This window comes from Cyprinodon tularosa, unplaced genomic scaffold (genome assembly GCF_016077235.1).
Source record: "Cyprinodon tularosa strain WSP-4 unplaced genomic scaffold, ASM1607723v1 ctg214, whole genome shotgun sequence".
NCBI classification, from domain to species: Eukaryota; Metazoa; Chordata; class Actinopteri; order Cyprinodontiformes; family Cyprinodontidae; genus Cyprinodon; species Cyprinodon tularosa.
In genome coordinates this window covers 505,966-527,427 of record NW_024038796.1, presented here as the reverse complement: position 1 = coordinate 527,427, position 21,462 = coordinate 505,966, and the positions used below count along the sequence as shown (strand labels likewise).

Below are 21,462 nucleotides of genomic sequence, written 5' to 3'. Positions count from 1 at the left end.
AATTATTGAAAAGATTTGAAACCATATTTTATGTGCAGCTCTGCCTTGACTTTTATAATATTGCTAAATGATTTAATTTTAATAAAAAACACAAACACAGACTTCAAATTAAATCTTTATTTAACCAACTTTTTTAACCATAACAGAATTGTTTGAAAGAAAAATAACTTAAGAGACCTGAGTTATGTTATTAAATACTGACAAAGAATAAACTAAAGTGACCAAAATAAATATAACAAATATATAAATGCCCCCCCACCGCCGCCGCCCCCGTTTCCTGCTTTAACCTGAGTCATTACTTTGAAGTTTCTGGCCCCTCAGCATTTTTATCTCAATTGTTAGAACTACGTGGGAAACTGCCCAGAACTGAAAATATATATATATTTTCCGAAGATTCCTCGGAGGAGAGCCGCGTCGGGGCCTACACAGCTCGTACTCCTGCGGCTGTGAGCGGCTGAGAGAGACCATAAAAAAAAAAAAAAAAAAAAAAAAAAATAAAAAAGTTGGTTTCGTTATCAGACTTCGTTTTCACTGGTTCCCGACACATTTTACAGATGACTGTGGTTTGTTTTTGGTCCGACTTGCCATGACCGAAATACTGCCAAACTGGCGAACTACAAAAACCCTTTTTTGAAACAATTTCCTCCGCCTCTCCTTGCTGCATCTTCATGTGCTCTGTGTTGTGGTTTGAGAGGGCGGCGCTTGGTGACGGCATGCCTGGGTCCGCGATTGTGATTGGTTGGGAGGAAGCAGTGACTAGCATAAACCTACATGCTAGGCTACAATGAGAAGGAAGGAAAACTGCGTTTCTTTTTTATCGAACTTTTATCGACCCTCTTTTTTTCTATTGCGCCACACGTCTATCGATCGATATATATCGTTATTGAATTATCGCCCAGCCCTAGTTACTATATATAAAGCTTAGAAAAGAGTCATATACTTCTACTTATTGCTCTGCTCAAGAAAGAAAATAATCACATTGCTGGTCAGAAAAAAACATTAATTAATAAGTTTTATTGCTAAAACTAGATCTAAATAAATCCTTTACAAACTCAAATAACTGACCAAGGGATTGGGATTTATTCTATGTCAGTAGGAATGTGGAAGGGGATAGATTATTGCTACTGGTCCTGAATGGTCAATGAGATGAGATTCAACACTGGACTAATCCGTTCCAACTGCATGACATTGTTAGTGCTGGTCTGATAGCAAACAGTGCCAACTGAAGGTGTGAAATTTATTAGACTAACCAATACCAGAACTAGACTAGCAGCATGAATAGGTCCTAAAGGCCCATTAACAGGAACTCCTCCTTAGATAAGCTGCAACCTTATTCTGTGTAATTACTGTAATCTATTCAAAAATAAAAATTTCATAGGCTAAAAAAGTTCCCTACATCAGACTGTACACACAAACTCTAATAAAATGCATGTAAAAGATGAAGTCAAAGGTAGAAAATCAAGCTTAAACTTAATGGCTCAAAGCATTGGCTGCAGTGTTATATAAATGTTTTTATTTTATATGTGTCTATAAATGTGGCTTTAATGACTGGAACAGATTGAAATAAGACTTGTCACATCAAACTACAATATGAGCTTTTTTTAGTTTTGTCATATGTTGAATGACTTTACAAAAGCTGCACAACGTGAGAATTCTTTGCCAAAATTAGGAAATGCAGATTGCACGTAACGCCAGTGTAACGTCATGGATTCCCCCATGATTTGTTGATATGCAGCTCTAGGGTGGGAAACTAAATGTCTGCACATGCCCGCTGCCATGAATCACCTATAAGGTTTATCGGTACCACACCTTCCTGATAAAGGGCCCTCCTACTCATTGAAACCTGAGTGGAAAACAGTGCTCCCACTCATTTTTCTGAGCCCTCAGGGAGTTTCTACATGCTGTGATCTTCAGATTTTAAGAGTTATGATCTCGGCTACCTTTGTTTCACAGAGACACTGAAATAGCAACTGCTAATATTTCATTTTTTTTTTATGAAAGAATAAAACTTATTTTTAGGAAATTATTCTCAAAATTAGTTGAGTGAGAAATCATCTTTCTCCATATCCATGGCACAAACAATATTTACTTTTGATTTATACAATCAACATATTTTAGAGCAGAGATAAACTTTAACTAAAATGACACAAGACAGACATGCTTCATGTAATGTTCTCTATTAACAGTGATTGTTTAACAGAAAACTTACTTTTGGAGCTTTTCATATTCACGTTCAAAGTCTCTTTCAACCTATAAAAGAAAGAAAAATAAAGTCAGCTCGAAATGAAAAAGATGTTTTAATCTTAACATGTTACTTTGTAATACCAAGATAAAATATGTAGAAAACAAAAACGAGGAGTTTCTGTAATGTTATTAGATTCGACTTATTAATCGATGTATTTCGTGAGCTAAACTCCTTGTAATATGTTAGAACCTGAAGACAACAAACCACTGTAACAGTAAAACTGTCACAAAGCTGATGCTGTGAACAACACACAGCAGTGAGACATTTAACTGTCAGCATTGTTTGTTTTTTCTGCTCTTTAGCTAAAGTTAAAATGGTGCATTAAAACAAATAAGCACAGGGTCCAACAAAAACCTGATCCCTTATTAACAATCTATTTGTCTTATGAACAATCAAACGTAAATTTATTTTAGTTTGTTTACTTTTTACAATGAACTGTTGCTTTTACTGAATACAACCAGGGCAATTAATCCCACTTAATTGTGATTAAGTGTTTATTAAAATATCATTAACTAATGTAGTAACCGAATTACCTTATATTTGGAGAGTATAGAAGTGGGCTGGGTGATTCTTTCATGTTATTGATTAATCACATTTTTGTTAATGAATATTTAAACTTTAGAAAAATGTATATTGTTTTTCACCAATTCACTCCTTGGGCTTTGGAGTAACATCAGTTTATCATGTTTTGTTTGTACTTTTTGTATTTTTTTTTTTTTGTATTTTTGTGTGTACTAAGATTGCTAAACTAGCTTACTGTGTGATACTAGCTGCAAACATTTAGTTTTTAATATTTTTATTGTTTTTTGTGAAACATTTTAACAGCTTGTTTCACAGATTTAATTTTGTTTCCCTTTAAATTAAGTTTATTTCCCAGAGGGGATGATTGAACTTAAAAGAAAAAAAAAAAATCATGTTTGGTAGGAAAAAAGATATTATATTGCCCAAGCTGATATAGACTTTAAAACATACCTTTTGCTAAAAAGAACCAAAGGGCAGTAATTTAAGCTCAAATTGTTTAAAAAAAAATTTACATTTTGCATTTATGACAACTTCTTCTACTTCTACCAAAAAAACAGAGCATTGAACTAAACCATTTATAATACATAAAGAAAACAGTCATTCATAAAGATATGCTAACCTAATAAGAATATCTCTTTTTAGATTCAATGAAAAAATTATTGATCTATGAGATATTTTCAAAAACAACTCATAGCTGCCACCCAACATGCAAGAAAATGCAAGGTAAATATATACTTTAAAATATGAAATGTGTACGCGGAGCCACTTCCAACATAAAAAAAAATCTGATGAAGTACATTTAAAGTACTTTAAAACGGAAAATTCTAGAGATTCTATTCAGAAAGTTAAATTTGATGATACTGAAAAGAAAAACAGGATAAAGTAAAGTTTGCTTATATTAAGCCCTTTAATATAAATGTATTCATCCAGACAGAAGCATTTTAAATGTCTTGTTTTTACTCCTACTTATCATTTGGGATTTGTCTGTTTAATTCATTGTTATTAAAACACTTATGCAGCTGTACACCCTCTGCAGGGTGCTTGGGGGTTCATGGGAGTTTGTCCAACCAGTCTGGATGTGTTATGTGGTCCTGGAGAAAGCATTCAACTGTGTCCCTCGTGGTGCCCTGTGTGGCAGGAGTGTAGAGTCAGGGGCCCTTTACTTGGGACCATGCTCTCTGTTCCAGCGGAGCTGGAATTTTGTCCACATTGCCCCAATTAAGTCAGACCTGTTTCTGGTTCATGTTGGACTCCAGCAGGGCTGCCTTCTGTTACCTGTCCTGTTCATAACCTTGTATTTTTAGGCACAACCAAGGGCAGGAGGGAGTCTGGTTAAGGGCCCAGCGGATTTTCTCCCTGTTTTTTGCGGGTGACATGGTTCTGCTGGCTCCCTCCTGCTAACATCTACAGAATGCACTGGGACGGTTCGCAGTCGTTAATGAAAGCAGCCAGGATGATCAACTTCTCCAAATGTGAGGCCATGATTCTAAACTGGAAAAAGGTGGTTTGTACCCTTCAGGTCCAATGAGAGTTCCTGCCTCGAGTGGAAGACTTCAAGTATTTTAGGGTTCTTTTCGCGAGTGTGGGGAGAATGAAGGGAGAGATCAATAGACCACCAATCACATTGTGAAAGTTTGCAAGCGACACCACATGGTGGGCCTCATCAAAAACAACAATGACCAGTACTACAGAGAGGAGGTGGAGCAGCTGGTTGGGATGATGTAGAGACAAGAGCCTGATCCTGAATGTGGAGAAGATGAAGGAGATCATCGTTGACTCCAGGAAGAACGGGCCTAACCACACTCCACTGTTCATCAACAGCTCAGCTGTAGAGGCTGAGCTAAAAATCAGCTTTCTGTTTGTCCTAAAAGTCTAATTTGGAAAAGAAGTAAAGATATATAAACTCCTTTAGATTTTTTTGTTGAACGATATTTTATATTTGTATAAATTGTGACAACCTCAATTGCATATATATTAAAACACCACTGGAAAATAAAATGTAAAAACTCATGTTACCTGAAATGTCTTATGCTTTTCAGTTTTTTTTTCTTTTTACAATTACTGTCAACACATAATTCAGCAAGTTTTCTAAAAACACTACTACTCTCTAATTCCAATTCTTTTAAAGTGTGCAATAACACAACATCACCAGAGACACACAGGGGTCTAGAATGGCGAAAACAAACAGAGGATGAGTTGACTGATATAGGACGGCAAAGCAGTTTTAATTAGGCCCTGAATGGTTTGTCCATCATCACCTTAAAACATGTTGAACAAGTTACAGAACTGTAAAAGCTTCCTGTCTGGTAGTTCTGTGGGCTCTGGAATTTAAACACAGGGGCAGAAACAATACAGGAAACAGTTCACACTGTCACAAGTGAACAATCTGACTGGATTGCATATAACCCACTCCATGTTTTTTTTTGCCTAGGATGGCACAGGAAGGTAGAAACCCAGACCCATTACAGTGGAAGTGGTTTTTGCAAGTAAGGCGATCACCCACTCACTGTCACTTCAAGGTAATCACCTCTGCCCCCTGAAATAGCCCTTATAAATTGTTTTACAAAAAGGACTTTGGCTTAAGTATGATAGCTTTCGCAATTTAATTTTTCATTTGTAAAAATTAAAAACCTCCTACACACAAAAATGCCACACTGACGTTCTGACAGATAAAATGTAATGAATGGTTGCTTTAGTGACTTACAGTTTTAGAGACTATTTGCTTTTTTGGTTGTCCGATCTTGAAGGGAATCCTGAAATGACAAACACAAAAAAATATATAAAAAACTGAGAGGTGACAGACAAAAGCAAGTGGGAAATGACCACCTAAAAGGTAAAATTATTGAATGCTAAGATTGTCATCAGCGACATGATGTCTGACCAGAGGTCAGTACTGGTTTTAGGATTCTTCAAAAAAGAAAGACGGAGGCTTTTAATCTCTGCTCCTCTAAAACATGCAGTCAGTGCCTTGTACATTAACTTCGTGTCATCGTAGATCACATCTGGCTTCCACTGCAAACGGATATCACTCAACAGAAGTGGCTGTACCCTCCTCTCTGTGGTTGTGCAGCATGACCCCAGCTGACAATCAAACACAGATGCTTTATTGTGTATCAGTGTAATATGCCTTTTCCTGAATGTCAGGCAGGAACCCATGTGTTGCTAGTCAAAAAGAGAAAAACGCAATTTGTAGCAAAGAATCGCCACATAATTTGATGTTTTTGCACAAGTTACACACAATTTTCACATAAGCAATACTCTTTATATACTTTTGATTAACTATGGAAATGCAAGTATCTATTTTGATAAAAGGAATTAGAAGTCTTTTGGTAAAAATAAATTCACTAACTCACAATTCCAATTTTGGTTAAAGACACTGGGGCAGAGTGTTAGGTTTTTTAAAAGCATTTAAAATAAATAAATCTGTTTGTCAGCACAATGTCACTGATAAGCACCTAATGGCCAAAAATCTACACTAAATGATGGCCAGTAGCTGCTGACGGGCAGAGAGAGGCAGCAGCTGCGTTGAAAGAAAGGTGTGTAGACTAATGAGATGGAAAAGTGAGGGTGTCATGTAGGGCCTCGTTGTGCAATCAGAAAATGCTTCCATGTGAGAAAGAGCTTTTGGAAGACAGCTTTTGTCACATTATTAAAGGTCGACATTGGCAGAAAAAAATAGCAGCATTAATGCAATAAAAAAACAACATAAAAGCAGGGTGCTGGTGTCATTAATGCTTAAAGTATGAGATTGTTTAATTATTAGAACTGTTTATTTTCTGTTCTCATTTGATTTTATTTATATTTCTCTTGTTTTCAACGCTGTGAACTAATAGCCATTTTACTATAAACATTGATTTGTTTTTTAATTGAAGGAGGTCGAGCTCACTTGCTGTTACCCAAGTTAGGATGAACCATGAAAAAAGAAACTGTAATAGGCGACTAAATTTCATACGACTCCCCTTCTATTCGTTACGTGATACAACCACTCCTAGTAGTCTAGCTTCCTACTAGATCTGTATGAATGGGACAACTGATTACAACCTGATAACAAAAGCGAAAGTATGAAGTGTAAAATTTCTCTTGCAACACATGTGTGAATTCTTTCCTTTTACTGACTCCCACATGCACATATTATCTAATTTTTCCAAGTAAGATTGACAAACCTAAACTGTCATATTGGATTGATTAACCTTTGCTATTACTGCTAAATAGAACATACACTATATTGCCAAAAGTATTTGCTCACCTGCCTTGACTCACATATGAGCTTAAAGGAATAGTACACCCAAAACATGATTAGCCTTCATTTTCTACTCACCTCCATGCTGAACAACACTCTGGAGTACTTTTTTGATATCTCAAATGCATCTGGAGATCTGGGAGGCTTCTTGCTGTCTGCTGACATTCAAATAATGGAGGTCCATGGCGCCCGAGACAGAAAGGTCCATAAAAGTCCACAAAAACGTGTCAATATTCCTCCATACTGCTCGTCCAATGTAATCCAAGTGTCCTGAGTGGGTAGCATCCAGAATTTACTCGAAACGAAGTAATTTAGAATGTTTTTAGAGCATAAACAGTAGTGTATAGGATTTCCTAATAGCGCCCCCATGCGCGCTCACGATTCTACGGAAGCCGGCAGACCAAACCGGAAGGAAGTGCGCATTCAGCGTCTGGTCTGCCGATAATGCAAGCGTAGAAGAAGAAATGTGCTGTTTACCTGTGCAAAGAAAGAAACAACGAAAGAAAAATGTCTGAGGACTTCAGTGTTGAGGAAGAGCATGAGTTCTTTGCCGAGCTGAATGCGCTGGTTTGGTCTGCCGGCTTCCGTAGAATCGTGAGCGCGCATGGGGGCGCTATTAGGAAATCCTATACACTACTGTTTAGGCTCTAAAACGTTCTAAATGACTTCGTTTCGAGTAAATTCTGGATGCTACCCACTCAGGACACTTGGATTACATTGGACGAGCAGTATGGAGGAATATTGACAAGTTTTTGTGGACTTTTGTGGACCTTTCTGTCTCGGGCGCCATAGACCTCCATTATTTGAATGTCAGCAGACAGCAAGAAGTCTCCCAGATCTCCAGATGCATTTGAGATATCAAAAAAGTACTCCAGAGTGTTGTTCAGCATGGAGGTGAGTAGAAAATGAAGGCTAATCATGTTTTGGGTGTACTATTCCTTTAAGTGACATCCCGTTCCTAATCCATAGGGTTCAATATGACGTCGGTCCACCCTTTGCAGCTAGAACAGCTTCAACTCTTCTGGGAAGGCTGTCCACAAGGTTTAGGAGTGTGTTTATGGGAATTTTTGACCATTCTTCCAGAAGCGCATTTGTGAGGTCGCACACTGATGTTGGACGAGAAGGCCTGGCTCTCAGTCTCCGCTCTAATTCATCCCAAAGGTGTTCTATCGGGTTGAGGTCAGGACTCTGTGCAGGCCAGTCAAGTTCATCCACACCAGACTCTGTCATCCATGTCTTTATGGACCTTGCTTTGTGCACTGGTGCACAGTCATGTTGGAAGAGGAAGGGGCCAGCTCCAAACTGTTCCCACAAAGTTGGGAGCATGGAATTGTCCAAAATGTCTTGGTATGCTGAAGCATTCAGAGTTCCTTTCACTGGAACTAAGGGGCCAAGCCCAGCTCCTGAAAAACAACCTCACACCATAATCCCCCCTCCACCAAACTTTACACTTGGCACAATGCAGTCAGACAAGTACCGTTCTCCTGGCAACCGCCAAACCCAGACCCGTCCATCAGATTGCCAGATGGAGAAGCGCGATTCGTCACTCCAGAGAACGCGTCTCCACTGCTCTAGAGTCCAGTGGCGGCGTGCTTTACACCACCGCATCCGACGCTTTGCATTGCACTTGGTGATGTATGGCTTGGATGCAGCTGCTCGACCATGGAAACCCATTCCATGAAGCTCTCTGCGCACTGTTCTTGAGCTAATCTGAAGGCCACATGAAGTTTGGAGGTCTGTAGTGATTGACTCTGCAGAAAGTTGGCGACCTCTTCGCACTATGCGCGTCAGCATCCGCTGACCCCGCTCCGTCAGTTTACGTGGCCTACCACTTCGTGGCTGAGTTGCTGTCGTTCCCAAACACTTCCATTTTCTTATAATACAGCTGACAGTTGACTGTGGAATATTTAGGAGCGAGGAAATTTCACGACTGGATTTGTTGCACAGGTGGCATCCTATCACAGTTCCACGCTGGAATTCACTGAGCTCCTGAGAGCGACCCATTCTTTCACAAATGTTTGTAAAAACAGTCTGCATGCCTAGGTGCTTGAATTTATACACCTGTGGCCATGGAAGTGATTGGAACACCTGATTCCAATAATTTGGATGGGTGAGCAAATACTTTTGGCAATATAGTGTATTTTCTAATGTTTTATTGTTTCTACTGGTGACAGTTTCACAACCTGCACTACCGTTTCTTTCACATGTTTCTGTCACACATTATAAATTATAACATCTTTTTTTGTGTGTTTCAATGAATAAACTGCAAAAAGAAAAAGAACATCCTCCACTATACCTTTAAAATTTTTTGTATTTTCTCAAATTAAAAGTACTGTATAAAAACTTAAATCAATGTTTTTATACAATACAAATTAGGGATGGAACGGTTTATGAAAACCGTCCGAACCGTTCGGTTCGACTGTCTCGGTTTGACTGTCTTGGTTCGGTTCGCATGTGTTTCGTTCGGTTCATGCGCTGCTCCTTTTTCTCATAGGCGAAGCAATTACACTCCAGAGCAGACGGTGGCGGTACTGCGACCAAAGCCAACCACCAGCAGTAAACAAGAAGAAGCGAAGCAGCGTAGCCGGGTGTAGCAGAAAAAAATCAGTTGTGGAGAATTGTGTGGGTATGGCCAGTGGGAAAGAACAGGAGTTGGAAGACGCGCCAGCAGCACTTTATAGGTCTGCTGTATGGGACCACTTTGCATTTAGTGTGACCTACGATGACGGCAGAAAGAAAGTTGTGGATAAATGTGCAACAGTGTGCAAGTATTGTGCAACACGTTTTGTTTATGCTAACAGCAACATGACCAACATGTCATGCTAACCCCGAAATCCCACATACTCCTTCAGCGCTCCAGACCGCCTGCACAAAGCAAAGCCCGCAGCCTCTGCTGTGGCTCCCGTCCGCTCCCCTCTGAGTTCCTTGGAGATTGTAGAGGGCATGCGCGAGATGATTAAATTCAAAGCAGAAAAACACACAGAAATGATCCATGGTTTCCGAGAATCATTAAAAATAATTACAATTCATACATTTTTTGGGATTTTTTCATTAATTTCATAAATTTTCATTTTTTCATAAATTTTTATCATTTTTATTATTTTTTTTATTTTTCGGTGTAACAATAAACATATACTGAACCGAACCGAAAACCGTGACCACAAAACCGTGAAAAACGTGTTGCACAATGCTCGCACAATTGTGTATGTGCAAAGGGCAAGTTTGTGTGACAACAGAAGGACATGAGGGCGAAAAAGAGCGGGGAACCAGGTGGAAAAAGGGTCCCAGCGTTCTCACGCACCTCGCTCTTCAAGCTGATCAAACTTCATGAGTCGTTTACACAATGGCGGGAATACAAACAAAACAAGCCGGTAAGGTACCAAACAGGAAATGCGCATAATGTAGATTTGACCAATCGAAAGCCTCCTGTCCATGGCATTGTCTGCGGTCACCTACAATTTTGGGGCAGTGCACCAGAGTGTCTGCCGAAGCGGCGAGGGCATATCTGCGTTAACTGTGACACACACACACACTTAGGGCAGGGAAAGATAACTGGAACATCTTAAAAAATTACTGTTGTGGAGATTTTAGACAAAGAAAACAGCACCTATTCTACTTGTAGAAATAAATGGTGAAGTGTAGCTTAAAGGAATAGTACACCCAAAACATGATTAGCCTTCATTTTCTACTCACCTCCATGCTGAACAACACTCTGGAGTACTTTTTTGATATCTCAAATGCATCTGGAGATCTGGGAGGCTTCTTGCTGACATTCAAATAATGGAGGTCCATGGCGCCCGAGACAGAAAGGTCCATAAAAGTCCACAAAAACGTGTCAATATTCCTCCATACTGCTCGTCCAATGTAATCCAAGTGTCCTGAGTGGGTAGCATCCAGAATTTACTCGAAACGAAGTCATTTAGAATGTTTTTAGAGCATAAACAGTAGTGTATAGGATTTCCTAATAGCGCCCCCATGCGCGCTCACGATTCTACGGAAGCCGGCAGACCAAACCAGCGCATTCAGCTCGGCAAAGAACTCATGCTCTTCCTCAACACTGAAGTCCTCAGACATTTTTCTTTCGTTGTTTCTTTCTTTGCACAGGTAAACAGCACATTTCTTCTTCTACGCTTGCATTATCGGCAGACCAGACGCTGAATGCGCACTTTCTTCCGGTTTGGTCTGCCGGCTTCCGTAGAATCGTGAGCGCGCATGGGGGCGCTATTAGGAAATCCTATACACTACTGTTTATGCTCTAAAAACATTCTAAATGACTTCGTTTCGAGTAAATTCTGGATGCTACCCACTCAGGACACTTGGATTACATTGGACGAGCAGTATGGAGGAATATTGACACGTTTTTGTGGACTTTTATGGACCTTTCTGTCTCGGGCGCCATGGACCTCCATTATTTGAATGTCAGCAGACAGCAAGAAGCCTCCCAGATCTCCAGATGCATTTGAGATATCAAAAAAGTACTCCAGAGTGTTGTTCAGCATGGAGGTGAGTAGAAAATGAAGGCTAATCATGTTTTGGGTGTACTATTCCTTTAATATGCGTGACTGACTGAGCTGAAAGAGGCTTACCTGTTAGCTACTGAGCAAAGCTAGCCAAAGACCCACCCAGCTCTGCCCCCGTTATATCTGGGTCTTGCAGTTGCTTTGTTCACCATAAACATATTTATTTCAGTTTTCTTGTCAACTAGGTAAAGCTTCGTCTGCCTTTAGACACGTTAATATTAGAGATGCTCCTGTTACTAATACTGATTAAAGGGCCATCTCTCATGATAACAGAGGTCCCGCTGTGCTTCTGAACATTGGAAGTGGAACATCCGAGCGTTCTGGCGTCCGAGTGTTTGAAGCTGGAGTTCAGAAATTCTAACTTTTGCCACTGGACCCCAGATCATCAACCAATCAGAAAAGCTGATCCAGGAATTTTTATTTTTTTGGTGGAGACAGACACTACATGCAAGCCGGTATTCGCTTCTGTAGAGCTGTCTGCATATGAAAAAAAAATGCATATAAAGGAGTTAAACTCCAAGGTTTTTTTTTTTTTTTTTTAAAGCTTTTTGTCATGTAGGCTACAAAGAAAAAAGGAGAGCTCTGATAGTTTTTGATGACGAGAGAGTTTATAAATACCCAAATGAACTAAAAAAGTTAAAACCTGCCAATGAAAAATACTCATTTGTATATTCTGATACATGTAGTTTTTACCACAAACCTTAAAAAGTATTTATATTTACTTTAAGCCACTACGAATGGTACGGGAAATCCCCCACAGGCTGACCTAAGCACCGTGGTTTCAGTGGGGATTCCCAGTGCTGCCGGTGTGCTGAGGGTCTGTCATTCTGAACAAGAACTGCATAATTTAGTGGGATCATAATCCTGATTAATTGACTGCACAGATGATTCTGAGGTGTACCTTCTCACTAAAACGTGTTAAACCCCCCCAACTTACCAGGCTGCTCTCGTGCTTGCAGCTACAGAACAGAGCAGATAACAATCAGAGCACAGAGCATCCAGACCAGCCTTTGACAGAGCATCCAAATTTTGGCATTTAAGCGTTCTTGGCGCCCAAAAAGGCATTCGGTGTGAACGCACTATTATAGTGACTGTAATAAGTAAAGCTTGGAAATAACTCAAGAAGTTCGGCTTTTCTTGTAGAAGCTTTTAGCCATCTGTTGAGCTAAGCAAAATACACAACCAGAGACAGAATAGCATGCATGCACTGGCGGAGGTTTGTTTTGAGAATGTCACCTGATCTGCCTTCTCAGATCTATTTTTAAAACTCCAATGAATACCAACAAAAGCGCTATCGGCTGACTGCGATCGGTTACCGATCAATTGGTGCGTCTCTAGGTTGGGCCAGAATGGAACCGACATTTAAAGTATTGAAAACGTATGATGTGTAGAACCTGTCCTGACCCTTTTTTGTAGTTTATTAATAAAGGAAATATGCTGAATACCGTGATATGGGGCAAGTCCTTTTTTGCAAAGTACAAAATATGTTTTGTCTTCATTTTGGACACTCCCCTGACTATAAAATTGCCTTACCCTAAAGAAGACCTATTAGGTAGTAAACGAAGAAACTTTACTGTTCACATTTAATCTTATTAAATCTATCAGCTCATCTAAAGAAAATAAGCTATTTTTTGTCCATTTCTGACACACCAATGTCAGGTGAGTTTTCCCACAGATGAAAACCAATCTAATCAGAAGACACAGATTGTGGCAGAGAGCTGTTGAACCCAGCTACAAAACAACTTTAAATATCTGCAATTAAACACTCCTAGAGATGTGAGGAGCCCAATAGTTCCTATCACACAAGTAGCAGCCTTAGCTCCCCTAACCAGTTAGTAAACCTCCTCAAGGATTTGTGTCAGTGTGTGAAATCTTTTTTTCTTCAAATGATGCCGCTTCAAATACACAATTCCCCAAGCACTTAATAATGTTATAATTTTACAGAGAGCAGTGTTAACTGCATTCAAGTTTTCTTCTCGATGTTATAGTAGCATTATATAGAAAAGTAGGGCTCTTATTGTGAAGGGTTTGCTGGATTTTGTGGCTCGGTTTACTTACTCTATTAACCATATAAATAAAGACAGCTGATGGAATGTTTCAGATAAAAACATCATTATTATTTTCATAAAAGCAAATTAATTATAAGTTTAAATAGAGAAAGGAGACAATTCATACACAGATTAAAGCTGACTGAACTGCTACCACAAAGGCAGAGATACTAAATTAAACTAAATTTGCGGTCTTGCTTTCTGTACTCGAACTGCTGCAGGATGAGACATTGGGTTAATGGTATCTACTTCTTTGATTCTAAAAAATTAAAAAAAGTGGCAACAGAATAGTTTTAATAAATCAATGTGAAATTTTCTGAAAGGCAAACCCAAGAATTTAAAACTAGAACCATCTAAGCTCAATCAGCTGACTTACAAAAATAAACATTTTGAAACCCTTTAAGAGAGCTATAAATATTCAAAGTCATCAAAACTTCATAGCTTTTGGAAACTATTGGTAACATTTGTTCATTGTTGCAGCTTTTTTTGTGGGACAGAAAATAGGTTAGAAATGGCTGTTCAAATTAATTTCAGTCATAAAAAAAAAAAAAAATAACCACTATGCAATTAAATAGGTATCTGATCTCTGTTGTAATAGGATACACGTCATCTGCATCACATAAGCACGTAGGCAAGAACAAAGACATGACAGTCTTCTTTATTAGAGACACATTATGTAGTGGTTGGAAGAACCGATGGCTTTTCAGTAAAACTGCAAATGTGTACACCATTAGAGAGATACGGCATCGTTTGACCTTAGATATTCCATGGAGCACACAGGGCTGGTTGAAGATGTTGGGAAGTGGAATTGTTTTGATCATGACCCCAAAGTCAAACCTCTTACGTCATAAAACCTAGTGTGCAGGCAATGCTGGAATGCATCAGTCAGCAGAGCCAATAAAGGGCTCCATTCAGTGGCAGAGCTCTCCACTCTTGACCTGCTGCTTGGCAGTAGATGATGGTATAAGTACTGCTTGCCAGCCGTTACTGTTTGACTGAAATGAATGACGGCATCTTGCTTGAGGTCTCGTTTTAAAATGACACACAATGCGTGTAGAACATTGTAAAGCGAGTTAATATCCATGCACGTCACAAACGTATTGTAAAAAAGCTAGTTTATATTCATTTCCTATGTATTGCATTCATCCATACTTAAAAGTGAATAGCAAAAGCCTCACAGGAAGTGTAACATTGCTGACCTCATTTTGTTATAGTGACTTAAATGTTAAACCTTGTATCATTTACATGTACAGAGACCAGTGATGCAGAGGCACAACACCATCACACTGAATACCATAAGTCTTGTTTAGCTCAAATTTACACTGAAACCAGGCTATTATATGACAGTAATTTTATCAGTGATGTTAAAGGTAGTCCTAGATGTTAGATTCATGTCGATGTGTCCAGCTTTCACAGCAGGGCCTTAGACTGAAGGTTGGTTAGTTCATTTCATATTTCATATGCTTCTTCCTCAGTTTTCTAGAATTCTCTAACAAAACACCTTTATATTATGTTTACTTTAGGTAAGACCTTCATATTATATCTTATTACAGTGGGCATCATTTTTATCTTTATTGCCATTCTAAATATATACCACAAGCACACATGAAGCAAATGTCATTGCAAATGACTCAGCAACCAAAAGCACAGCATTTAAAAGCATATATATTTAAAACCTGTTTATAAACAAGAAAACATCTAAAAGTTAATCAATTAAATAAATACAAACTGAGCAAAGACCTGAAGACGGTAAAGTAGCATTGTGCATACGGTAAAAATGATACAGAAGGCTTAATTAAGATATTGTTTCATTACAAAATGTATTGCGAAATTCAATTAGATTTGTGACCTTGAATTACTGCAAAGAAGTTACAGAATTTAACTTTTACAGTTAGAAAGTCTTATAGTGTTAGGTATGGATACCTACAGGGTGTAAAATATCAGCAAAATCTGCATTGTGTGATAATAGTGCTTAATACTACGATGGTGACAATATCTCTGGCAATGTATGAATCATTATAAACATAGTAGTTGGGAGTATAAGTTAGCCTAACTTTTGCAACTTTAGTTTTCCTAGCTTTTTGAAACAATTCTTTTATGGCTTTGTGGTTGTATGAAAGGTGACAGGAGACTCAATCAGAATCTGGTAAATGCATAAGGGTACTTAAGTCAAAGCAGAAGTGTGCAGAGGTTGCCATTTTAAGTGCTGTCTTAATAGGGATGGTAGTGATGATGAAGGTAGGATTAGAGAGCTGGATTCTTTCTACTGATAGTTCCTTTAGCAACCGTGCTCCCAATAACAATATATATATATAAAATACAATATATATAGTGTGGTTCCCTAACCTATACACCTGCAATTGCAAATCGCCAATTAAATATTTTTCTCTTGCAATCGTACAACATATTTGCATGCCAGTTGAGTGCACTCGTTCTGTCCCTGATGCTAAAAGTTGATATGGGTTTATATAACACATTCAGAAACTAATATACAGTGGGGGGAGTGGTTTGATATTGGAAGACAAAGAGTGAAGTGTAGTAATTTGAGTAAAACCTAAGAGATATCTGCAACAGAATATGTAAACTTTATGCTTCCCTGATACTACATAGACTTAGTTTAGGTAGCACTGGAGGAAAATGTGTCGCTCTTTGTAGGAAACTAAACAACAAAACTGAACTAACACTAAAATGAAAGGGTTCTTGCCTGCACATTTCTGTGCGAAACTACCATTTTGGAAAAAGAAAAAAAATATATCTTTGAAATATAAATAAACCCAAGCAGGCAAAAAAAAAAAAATAGTTAAGATTATCCACGTAGAAGGTAGCTTACATGTCTTGTAGTTTTATGCTGTTGTTCAGACTCTCTTAAACTTAAACTTTCCTCTTTCCTTAAACTAAAAGGAACACGTGTGGTCTTCAGTGGTTAGCATCGTTGTAAAACAGTGCTAATATTCTTGTTTTCCAACTGGCCAAAAAAACCTGTTTAAACCCTGGAACAATTGGCTTTTACTGGCGATAGGAACGGCTCAATGATCTGTGTCCAACCGGGTCAAACGCCCCTGCAAGCAACCCGTGTTAAAAATCCCCTTCAAAAGGCTTAGTTCATCAACACCAACGCAGTGTGATGGCGTCACCAGACACACAGCAGTAGAGGGACAGAGGCCATGCAGCGTACCAGCAAAGGGGTAAGCTTTTTTTGGCCAATGGGAATTGAGCCAAATGTTGATTGTTAGTGGGTCAACCGGTTTTTGAAAAACCTGTGTTAACCTGCTAATTTCAATGGAAAAGAGGCTATATAGTCAGTATGAAATAAAATTATCTTTAGTTAGGGTGACCAGATCTGTGATTCTGAAAAGGATGACACTGTATTTTGTTTTGTTTTTTTGTTTGAGGGGCTGGGCCGCTCTCTGGACCAGACCGGGCACCCGGACAGGCAGGGAGCCAGCTAAGGACGGAACGACCGAACCCGAACCGGCAGCACAGGGCCGACGGTGTGCAGGCTACCGTCACCGGTTCTACTGCACTGTAGTCGACCAAAATCCCGGACGATTTTGCAAATTCCCCCTGGACATTTTTCTAGGTATGAAATGTAGGATATGGGGGAAAAGGAGGGATGTCTGGTCAACCTATCTTTAATTGAATTTTTGCTCCACATTAAAAAATACAGTTATGATTGTCAAATACAGGTGCTGGTCATAAAATTAGAATATCATGAAAAAGTAGATTGATTTCAGTAATTCCATTTAAAAAGTGAAACTTGTATATTATATTCATACATTACATACAAACTCATATATTTCAGATGTTTATTTTGTTTAATTTTGATGATTACAAATGACAACAAATGAAAATCTCAAATTCATCATATCAGAAAATTAGAATATTACTGAAGACCAATAAAAACAAAGGATTTATAGAAATGTTGGCCAACTGAAAAGTATGAACATGAAAAGTATGAGCATGTACAGCACTCAGTATTTAGTTGGGCCTCCTTTGGCCTGTATTACTGCAGCAATGCGGCGTGGCATGGAGTCGATCAGTCTGTGGCACTGCTCAGGTGTTATGATAGCCCAGGTTGCTCTAATAGTGGCTTTTAGCTCTTCTGAATTGTTGGGTCTGGTGTATTGCATCTTCTTCTTCACACTACCCCATAGATTTTCTATGGGGTTAAGGTCAGGAGAGTTTGCTGGCCAATTAAGAACAGGGATACCATGGTCCTTCAACCAGGTACTGGTAGCTTTGGCACTGTGTGCAGGTGCCAAGTCCTGTTGGAAAATGAAATCTGCATCTCCAAAAAGTTGGTCAGCTGCAGGAAGCATGAAGTGCTCTAAAACTTCCTGGTATGTGGCTGCGTTGACCCTGGACCTCAGAAAACACAATGGACCAACACCAGCAGATGACATGGCACCCCAAACCATCACTGACTGTGGAAACTTTACACTGGACTTCAAGCAACGTGGATGAAGTGCCTCTCTTCTTTTCCTCCAGACTCTGGGACCTTGATTTCCAAAGGAAATGCAAAATTTACTTTCATCAGAGAACATGACTTTGGACCACTCACCAGCAGTCCAGTCCTGTTTCTCTTTAGCCCAGGCAAGACGCTTCTGACGCTGTCTGTGGTTCAAGAGTGGCTTGACACAAGGAATGCGACAGCAGAAACCCATGTCTTTCATACGTCTGTGTGTGGTGGTTCTTGAAGCACTCACTCCAGCTGCAGTCCACTCTTTGTGAATCTCCCCCACATTTTTGAATGGGTTTTGTTTCACAATCCTCTCCAGGGTGCGGTTATCTCTCTTGCTTGTACACTTTTTTCGACCACATCTTTTCCTTCCCTTCGCCTCTCTATTAATGTGCTTGGACACTGAGCTCTGTGAACAGCCAGCCTCTTTAGCGATGACCTTTTGTGTCTTGCCCTCCTTGTGCAAGGTGTCGATGGTCGTCTTTTGGACAACTGTCAAGTCAGCAGTCTTCCCCATGATTGTGTAGCCTATAGAACTAGACTGAAAGACCATTTAAAGGCTTTTGCAGGTGGTTTGAGTTAATTAGCTGATTAGAGTGTGGCACCAGGGGCCATCAATTTTGAACCTTTTCACAATATTCTAATTTTCTGATATGATGAATTTGAGATTTTCATTTGTTGTCATTTGTAATCATCAAAATTAAACAAAATAAACATCTGAAATATATGAGTTTGTATGTAATGTATGAATATAATATACAAGTTTCACTTTTTAAATGGAATTACTGAAATCAATCTACTTTTTCATGATATTCTAATTTTATGACCAGCACCTGTAAATGCATGTCCAGGGAAAGACAAAAAGGAAGTGAAAATAAGCTGGGGCTACACAAAGCAAAGACCACCAAGTTTAACAAATACCCATACCTTTGATGTCATACGCTGTGAGAAGGTGTTTTGATCTTGTTTATCCTTACTAGGAAAAATCAAAACAAACTGGCCTCCTAGCAGCCTATGAACATTTAGCTGGATGTCCTGGTTTGAATATGCCAGCGTCTTCCAGCGACTCAGGTAATGACTGCTAGCATCATAACAATGGGGGAGTTGGCGATGTAACGGTTTGTGGTCCGAGTTGTGGCTGAACAAAGCCACTCTATATTTTATTAAACAAAGTCTCCATCTGTGTGAGCTTACACCTACCCCATGTACACCTAAATGAAATTAGCCACGCTATGCAGCTTCACGCAGATGCCACACCCAAGTCTTCCAACAGCAACAGGTTAATACAGAATGAAAAAAAGAACCAAATTCACCTTCTCACCATTCTCTTACTTTAAAGCTAAGCCATGGTCACGGTCAGCTTAAAGGAATAGTACACCCAAAACATGATTAGCCTTCATTTTCTACTCACCCCCATGCTGAACAACACTCTGGAGTACTTTTTTGATATCTCAAATGCATCTGGAGATCTGGGAGGCTTCTTGCTGTCTGCTGACATTCAAATAAGGGAGGTCTATGGTGACCGAGACAGAAAGGTCCATAAAAGTCCACAAAAAACGTGTCAATATTCCTCCATACTGCTCGTCCAATGTATTCCAAGTGTCCTGAGTGGGTAGCATCCAGAATTTACTCGAAACGAAGTCATTTAGAATGTTTTTAGAGCATAAACAGTAGTGTATAGGATTTCCTGAAAGCGCGCACATGCACGTTCACGATGCTACGGAAGCTGGCAGACCAAACCAGATGAAAGTGCGCATTCAGCGTCTGCTCTGCCAATAATGCAAGCGTAGAAGAAGAAATGTGCTGTTTACCTGTGCAAAGAAAGAAACAACGAAAGAAAAATGTCTGAGGACTTCAGTGTTGAGGAAGAGCATGAGTTCTTTGCCGAGCTGAATGCGCTGGTTTGGTCTGCCGCCTTCCGTAGCGTCGTGAACGCGCATGTGCGCGCTTTCAGGAAATCCTATACACTACTGTTTATGCTCTAAAAACATTCTAAATGACTTCGTTTCGAGTAAATTCTGGATGCTACCCACTCAGGACACCTGGAAGCCTCCCAGATCTCCAGATGCATTTGAAATATCAAAAAAGTACTCCAGAGTGTTGTTCAGCATGGGGGCGAGTAGAAAATGAAGGCTAATCATGTTTTGGGTGTACTATTCCTTTAACTAACCTTGTTGGCTGACATCTTAAGTCACGTAACAAAGCACCTGCTGTCTTAGTGAACATGTGCACCTCTGGGATCTAAGTGCCCTTCTGTGTCTTTAAGTGTGCGTCTCCACCTTTCCATCCTTCATAACCACCATCACAGCAATTCAATTAAATTCTTATTGTATACACAAGGAAGGTCCATATTGCTAAAATAAAATAATATATATTAAAAACAATTAGCCTAGTTCATGACATTAATTGGGAGTTTTTCCATCCAATGATTCCTCAGGGTAGATGTTTATTCATAAATACTCAAATGATGGTTTGTCAACATCTAAATTAGGTTATCCCACTCCTCCATCAATGAGTACATATTTCAGAAATCTGTTTGTTAATCTGTGTAACTAAAAATAAGCTTCTGAGCTTTTTAGTGTTATTTATGATGTCCCTGTCTAAAGTTGTGGACTCAATAAAGAACCAAAATATGTTCCTGGTTGTAATAAAAGGCATCTCTTCACATTATCCTCCCAGATTAATATCATAGCAGGGTGATGATTTAATGAACACCTTCTATTATGTGAAAAAAAAAATGTATCCATTTTACAGCCATTGCTATCCAAAGTAAATAGACGCTGACCTTATTGAATCGGAAATGAGTTTCAGAATTAGCTGAGTGGCAGAAGTAAACAGGAAATACCTGTGAATCTTATATCAAACACAAAATTTACATTCAGAATTAAGTGGTAATGTAAAGGAGTTAAATTAGTTGATGAGAATCAGGGATTAAAACGTTCTCATTATCTCACCTGTTTGTCAATACGTTCAGCACAAGTATATTATAGTTACTTTATTTAGTTAAATCAAGTGTGTAAAATCTGACGACATATAAAACTTATAAGGCTGTGGGTTCTAATGACTATGTTGGAAAATCACTGAACTACAACAACAAAGGAAGTTGTTAAGCTAGAAACACTTCGTCGTCTTCTGTTGTCAGTACCTTCGGGGTTGTTTGTATAGATAAATTGTCTTGGACAGAGCTACAGGTGGTTGGAACTATACGCTAACAAATATGGTAATGATACTGTAGCTACGCTCCAAATTTAACCAAGTAACATTCAGTTCAGGTAATATATAATCGGGTCAAGTTAATAAAGTAACTTGATTAAAATACCTGATATAAAATTTTAAGAAAAAAAAAACAGGTGAGGCAATGTTAGAGAGTCGCGGAGTTTCAAAGCTAAGGCTAACTCCACTGATTGTCTACGGTTAGGTTAGCATTT

General features: G+C 39.0%; 1 protein-coding gene across 1 annotated transcript in view; it reads right to left on the bottom strand.

Moving 5' to 3' along the window:
• Nucleotides 1-21,462, bottom strand: part of bin3 (bridging integrator 3) — a 45,836-nt gene that overhangs the window by 24,135 nt on the left and 239 nt on the right. Inside the window, exons 2-3 of the mRNA XM_038285786.1 lie at nt 5,472-5,520; nt 2,210-2,250 (exon numbers count right to left, since the gene is read on the bottom strand). Coding sequence (XP_038141714.1) covers nt 2,210-2,250; nt 5,472-5,520 — 90 coding nt within the window. The remainder of the gene's footprint in view (nt 1-2,209; nt 2,251-5,471; nt 5,521-21,462) is intronic.